This window comes from Oratosquilla oratoria, chromosome 22, assembly GCF_046742065.1.
Source record: "Oratosquilla oratoria isolate Oo_2021 chromosome 22, ASM4674206v1, whole genome shotgun sequence".
Classification (NCBI taxonomy): Eukaryota; Metazoa; Arthropoda; class Malacostraca; order Stomatopoda; family Squillidae; genus Oratosquilla; species Oratosquilla oratoria.
In genome coordinates, this window is record NC_134798.1 from 2,321,927 (window position 1) to 2,329,426 (window position 7,500).

A 7,500-nucleotide genomic window follows, 5' to 3' on the forward strand; every position below is an offset into this window, starting at 1 on the left:
GTGCGTGTGCGTGCGTGTGTGTGTGTGCGTGCGCGGCTAATGTCTACAAAGTGTCAGATAACAATGATAGTTACTATGTAATACACCTCGACTTTAGCAAGGCGTTCGACAAGGTGCCCCACCAGAGACTACTAAATAAAATCAAGGCCCAATGCATAGGAGGAAAAAGGTTTAAATAGATTAGACCATGGATTAGTGACGGAAAAGAGTGGGTCACCATTACGGTGTAAAATCTAAATGGGATGGTGTTACTAATAAAGTTCCTCAGGGTTCAGTTTTGAGTCCCTTATTGGTCATTGCGTATATAAACGACTTGGACAATAGAATTAATAGTGATGTTAGTAAGTTTGCGGGTGATACTAAAAAAGGATGCCATATTATGTTGGGGAAGATGCTGTAATACTGCAGCGGGATCTTAAGCTGTTTGCATGATCGGTGAAATGGCAAATGTACTTCAATATCTCAAAGTGTGGCGTATTAAATGTAGGATTACATAATCCAACAAACAAGTATAGCTTAAATAATGCCATATTAAAGAAAACAATACCTGAAAAGAGCTTAGGAGTGTTAGTGAATCCGGTCCTTAAATCCAGGAAGCAGCGTATTAGTGCCAGGAATAGGGCGAAAAAGGCCTTATGATTTATTGCTAGGATGGTTACAAACAAAAGTGCAGAGGTAATCATTAAACTATCTGGCGATAGTTAGACCCATCCTTGGTTATGTGGTACATTATTGACCGTCCTAAAGGATGGATATTCATTAGAATCAGTACTTAATTAAATTCGATTGAGAAGATTAGGAGAGGAACAGAGGGAATAATTGGTAAGGAACAGTGTGAGTTTAGGAAAGGTAGGGGTTGCGTGGATTAGACTTTTGTGGTGAGGTAGATATGTGAGAAAGCTTTAGCAAAAGGTAAAGATGTGTTTTGGGCCTTTATGATTTTGGAAAAGACTTATGAAAGGGTAGACAGGAAGGCGCTGTGGGAGATTTTGCAGATATATGGGGCTAGGAAAAAGCTGTTAAGTGCAATCAGGAGCTTTTACTAGAGTAGTAAAGCCTTTCTTATAATTTGATACGAAGACTGCGTCAGGGATGTATCATGTTACCGTGGCTGTTCAATGTGTACATGGATGGGGTGGTGCGGGAGGTAAAGGCAAGAGTAATGGGCAGGGGACTGGAGATGGTTAAAGAAAATGGGAAAAAATGGAAGGTATGCCAGTTGTTGTTTGCTGACGAGACTGCGCTTGTGGCAGGGTCAGAGGGGGAATTAAGAGAATTAGTAACGGATTTTGGAAAGGTATGCGATAAGAGAAAGTCGAAGGTAAATTTGGGTGAAAGTAAGGGGAGAGGATGGCAGTCAGTTGGATGTAAGTCTTAAAGGAGAGAGGCTGGAGGAAGTGGATAGCTTTAGGTATTTGAGGTCGTATGTGGCAGGAAAAGGAAAAGTGGAGGTAGAAGTAAACTGTAGATTGAGAAAAGCAAGTAAATGCCTTGGGGGATTAAAAAGTGTCATGAGAAATAAGCATCTGGGAATGGACGCAAAGAAGAGATTGTATGAAGGGGTGATTGTGCCGATGGCCTTGTATGGGGCAGAGACATAGGATTTAAGAGAGGTAGAGAGGAAAAGTTTGAACGTGTTTAAGATAGAGTGAGAAACGAGAAGAGGAGGAAAGTGGGAGTGGAAAAGGATATGACAGATACGACTGATGAAAGAGCATTAGGATGGTTTGGGCACATGGAAATAATGAGTGAAGAAAGATTAGTAAAAGAGGTGTGAAAGGCAGAAGTAGAGGGACGAATTTAAGGGGACGACAGAGGATGAGATGGATGGATGGGATGAAAGGGGCCTTTGAGAGAGAGGGGAGTCTGCTGAGCAAGGAAGAGAAAAGGCATGAGATAGGGATGAGTGGAGAGTGACTGTGTATTGATTATATTATTATGCAATGAAGGGAAGGGCGGGGGATGGGAGTAGGGGTGTTTATGTATGAATGTTATTTAGACGCAACCCAAACGGATTTCTCCCCGTATTCTCCTTTTCTGCATGAGGGGATGGAGATGGGGTGGTCGCTAATTAAATGAAGTGACCTTTCTGTGGATTTACTGTGTCTTACTACAATGCTTCTGCCTCAGGGCAGTGGGTGGGATACAAGGATGACCCATCATCCATGAGGGGCTAAGATAAGAGGGAGGAAAGGGTGGTGGATGGGAGTGGAATGGGTGGTAGAAGGCATGTGCCTTTGGCTTGGCTACCTCCTTTATATTGGGGAAAAAGCTCTTGGTATATAGATAGATGGAATCAGTAGAGGAGAATGACCAAAATAATAAAGGACTTAGAAATTTACCATACGAAGACCGCCTTAAGCACCTTAAGTTACACTCTCTGAAAAGACGAAGAGTGAAGGGTGATCAAATAGAGATATTCAAATGGGTCAAAGGCTTTAACAAGAGTAATGCAGGCAAGGTGTCATCATATCAAGACAGCAGGGCAGGATTCGCAGTAATGGTTTCAAATTGGATAAAATTTGGTTAAGAAGGAAATAGGCAAGAACTTGTTTACCAACAGAGTGGATAAGGAATGGAATATACTTATCAACAATGCAGTGAACGCTTAAACAATTGGTTGTTGTATGAGAATATTGGACAACTTTATGGATAGTGATGGAAGTTGGGGAGATGAAACTGCCTAGTGTAGGCCTTATGGTCTCTTGCAATATCCACCATTCTTATGTTCTTATGTTCGCGCGCGCGCGTGTGTGTGCGTATGTGGTTGTGTGCATGTATTCCTGTGACCGAGTTGGACTAACCCCCACACGTGTTTTTTTACCAATTCTAGTTGTATAGTAGTTAATTTTACAAAAAGATAAGCACATGCGAATATTGGGTTTCAATGCAAGAACGTTTGATTTTGAAGAAAATAAATTTAAAAGAGTTCATACGGGGAAACTAAAATATATTGGTGAGACAAACTTAAGAGCACTGGAATACGAAACGTGGGTATCACCATTAAGGAAATATCAACCATGACCGAATAGTGGCCGGCCTAGAGTGGAATCATGGTTTTAGAAATGTGGGAGAACTTGAGGTGCAGAAAATTAAGCTTAAGAAGGTTTTGTCACAATAACAAGCAATGACAAAGAGAAACGGATTGATAGGTCATTTGCAAGGACAAAAAAAGAATAGATAAATAAACAAATAAAAAGAAATAATAATAATAAATTAATAGAAATATAAGAGTCTAATTGACCAAATATAATACTTCTTTTTATTGCAGAATGTGAGCGAAATTGATATTTCCTACAACACCATCAGGGCCATTCGCGTTTCTGATCTTAAGCACACACCACACTTGAAAATCTTCATTGCTGACTTTAGCGGCCTCAAGTTCATCGACGAATCGGCATTCAGTCAAGTTCCGGAACTTACCTCACTTTCACTGGAAGGCAACAAAGATTTATATCTGTTAAATGGTACAGCTTTTTTTATTGTGCACGCACGTATGTGTGTCTAGGTGTCTGTGTATGCGTGTATTCACCTAGTTGTATTTACCTAGTTGTATTTTACGGGAAGGGGAACTATGCTCGTGATGTCCCATCTTCATATCTCGTTTTATCTAGACTGTTTTTAAATTTGTGTATTGTTTTTGCACACACCACTTTCTCATCTAACTTGTTCCAAACGCCTATTACTCTGTGGGTAAAGATGTTCTTTTTCAGGTCTCTTCTATAACTGTCTTGATTTTCTTTCCGTGTCCTCTTGTATTTCTACTATCCCATTTTATTATATCCTCTCTATCAATAGTTTCTATGTCGTTCATGATTCTATAAATAGTTATTTAGTCTCCTCTCTCTTCTTTGCTCTAATGTCTGCAGCTCAAGTTTTGCTAGTCTCTCTTCATACGATAGTTCTGAGAGTGTTGGTGCCAATTTCGTAATTGCTCTTTGTATTCTTTCAAGTTTCTAATACATTTTTGTACTTGGTGACCACGTCGTCGCTGCATACTCCAATATTGGTCTTATAAAAGTGACTAGTATTTTCTTCACCATTTCTTCGTCCAGGTATGAAAATGCCGCTTTGATTGATCTCATTAAATTATAAGTTTTTCAAAAAATCTTGTTTATATGTTTCTCAGATGACATATTATTCATAATAATGACTCCCAGGTCCTTCTCATCTTCTACTTTTTTATTTCTTCTTCTCCCACTATTCTTTTTATTTTTTTGCTTCTTCCAAATTCCATTATACTACACTTCTTAATATTGAATTCCATCTCCCACTTCCTACTCCATTTCGATACCTTATTGAGATCACTCTGTAGCGATTCGCAGTCTTCTTCAGTGTTCACTTTTTTCAACAATTTTGCATCATCCGCAAAGAAGCTCATATAACTTTCAATTCCTTTATCCATATCATTAATATATATAGCAAACATTATTGGGCCAGAACTGTTCCTTGTGGAACTCCACTTATCACTTCATCCCAATTAGAGTGTTTGTCTCTTATCACCACTCTCATTTTCTTTCATGCAAGAATTCTTCCATCCACTTCAGCAGTTTGCCCTGTATTCCTCCTGCAGTTTCTAATTTCTTAAGCAACTTCTTATGTGGCACCTTATCAAGAGCTTTTTTCAGGTCTAGAAATGCACAATCAGCCCATCCATCTCTTTATTGTATTACATCTATTAGCCTTGAATAGAAACACATTAAGTTTGTGACGCATGATCGTTCTTGTCTAAATCCAAATTGCCTTGAATTTAGTACATTATTTTTTTTCCAAATGCCTTACCCATCTAACTTAGACCATTCTTTCACAAATTTTAAATATCGCACTTGTAAGAGAGACCGGTCTATAGTTAGTAGGATCTTCCTTGTTTCCCCCTTTATATATTGTTACTATATTTACTCTTTTCTAATCTTCTGGAATTTTTCCTTCTTTCAATGAACTGTTGACTATGTATTTTGTCTGTTAGTTCATTCCTGCATTCTCTCAAAATCCAGTTTGGCATTTCATCTGGTCCATGCAATTTCCTGACATCGAGATTACTCAAATAATTCATTATTTCATTCCTTGATACTTCTATCTCTTTCATAGGGGGGGACTTTCTCCTCTTACTCGATATCTCTAGGTTGTATGTTCTCCCTCGTAAACACCAATTTAAAGTGCTTGTTCATAATTTCTGCCATTTCTACAGTATTTCCTCTGTGCATTCAACTCCTCCTTGTCGTAGTTTATCTAATTCTTGTTTTTGTTTCAGTTTGTTTACAAATCTGTGAAATAGTTTTGATTGATCTTTACATTTTTCTGACATCTTTTTCGTATTTTCTTCCTTTCTTCTCTGCACACTTGTAAATATTGATTTCTATAACTAGTATATATTTTCCATTTCTCAGGTCTTTTTTTTTTCATTTTATCCAAGCTTTATCCCTTTTGTCTTTTAACTCCCTACATCTTTTGTTGTACCAACACTTTACATATTCTTTTTCTTGCTTTTGTCTTGGAACATACTTTTCCACTCCTTTATAATTTTTTGTCAAAATATTCCACTTCTCTTCTACTGTTGTTTCCTCCTTGTGTATTCTTTCCCAGTCTGCTTTTTGAGAGAATTTTCTTATCATATAAAAAAAAGTTCATACATCAATCTTTTCATTTCTACAGTTCTTTTTTATGCATTTTTCCTCATTTAGTTCCAGTTCAACCAATATGTGGTCAGTTTTACTTGTTGTCTTATATTCAATATTGCCCACTATTTCGGGTTCTGATATGATTATTAGGTCCAATCTCGATGGTTCTTCCTCATTTCTATACCTAGTATTCTCTTGTATCCATAGCGTCATTGTATGTTCTATAACCATAACAAGTAGTACGTTTCCCCATAGGTCGTCTCCACCCTTCACTGTCACCTCTTTCCAGCAGATTTCTTTACAATCAAAGTCACCCATTATAACCATTCTTCCTCAATCTTCTATTATCTTATTCAGTGTTACCCTTGTGTCTTCTAACATATTTTAGTACTCTTTCTCTCCCCACGAAGCCGTTTTAGGAGGCACATAATATACTACAAACTTCCTGCTCGTCCCATCCTTGTCCTCCACTTCCATCATAATCATCTCTACTCTATTCTTTCCATATGCGACACTCCTCACATTCATATCCTTCTTAGTCAGGAACATAACTCCACCCCCTTGTTTTACCTTTCTGTTTCTAATCCAATAAATATATGCACCATGTCCTACACTGTTGGGTGGTAGTGGACCTTTCAATTTTGTCTCTACAATTCCCATAATGTCCGGTTCTTTTTCCTTCAGGTAATCATTCAGTTCGTTCAAGCCTGTTATCAAGCCATCTATATTTGTGTAAGACACTTTTAATTTTCTGCGACTTTCATTGTGTTTTTTATTTCCCTTCTGTTTTTCTCTGCTATGAACCATTTCCTCACTTTCATATTCTCTACTCTGACTCTGTTCTTTTCTCGTTTTTTCCTTAGCTTCTAGTTTTTTTGTTTTCTCCCTCTCTTTTCTCTTTATTCGTTTCTCTTTTCATCCATACCTGCTTATATTGGTCACTGTCTGCTAGTTTCCCTGCTTTTGCTTAGATATTCTCTGCTGTCATTTGTGACCTCAATTTAAAGTTAATTGGTCTGGTCTTATCTGTATTGTATTTCCCTGGTCTATATATTTCTTCTATTTCTTTCACTGCTTCTGGTTCATCTTTTTGAACTACTTCTAATAGCTTATTTACTTTTTTCCTTTTCCCCCTTTATTCTTGTAGCCATATTTGGATTATATTTCTCTTCCATACCTAATATAATTATACATTTCTTTTTATCCGCTAAGTCTCTTATTATATTCTCCTTCTCCCTTATCACTTTAATAACTGAGTCCTTAGTTTGTTCTTTCATCTGCTGTTCCACTATACCTCTAAATTCAATTTTATTCTCCTGTACTTTTTTCCAACCACTTACCTCTTTTGCTATGGACTCTTTATTCTCTTTATTATTCCTCTTTAATTCCTCATTCTCATCCTTTACTTCTTTTTAATTCTTCTATTTCTTAAGTTAGGTTTTGATTTTCCTTCTTTAGTTCTTCCAGTTTATCAACTCTTTGGGTAACTAGAGTTAATTGGTCAAACCTAACCTCCCATGTTCCGTTCATTTCTTTTAATTTTTCCTCTATATTTTACTAGTCGGGGGAGGTTGTCATTTCCTTTCTCATTAAATCTATGGAAATAATTATCTTCACCTTCCATTGCAATGCTCTTATCTATATTTCTAATTCTTACATTTTTACTAATCTCTTCGACTTCACCACTGTCGTCTGCCCCTCTCTTGTTGACATGCCGTCTGATTTCCTGCGCCCATTCGTCCCCTTCCTCATTTCCTTCCATTTCCTCAGTAATCCCTCCCCTTCTCTTTTTTTTCACCTTCCCACTACACCACGAGCTTTCCCCCTCCCTTTAATACAATACTCGTCATTGAGATCCACGAAAATTGTAGATTTTTCCGAA

The 7,500-nt window shown here is 37.6% G+C and overlaps 1 protein-coding gene across 1 annotated transcript in view; it reads left to right on the forward strand.

Annotated features, from left to right (window-relative positions):
- The window catches only part of LOC143037401 (uncharacterized), a 33,383-nt gene that overhangs the window by 16,473 nt on the left and 9,410 nt on the right, over window positions 1–7,500 (forward strand). The window contains exon 4 of the mRNA XM_076205538.1: window positions 3,272–3,467. Coding sequence (XP_076061653.1) covers window positions 3,272–3,467 — 196 coding nt within the window. The remainder of the gene's footprint in view (window positions 1–3,271; window positions 3,468–7,500) is intronic.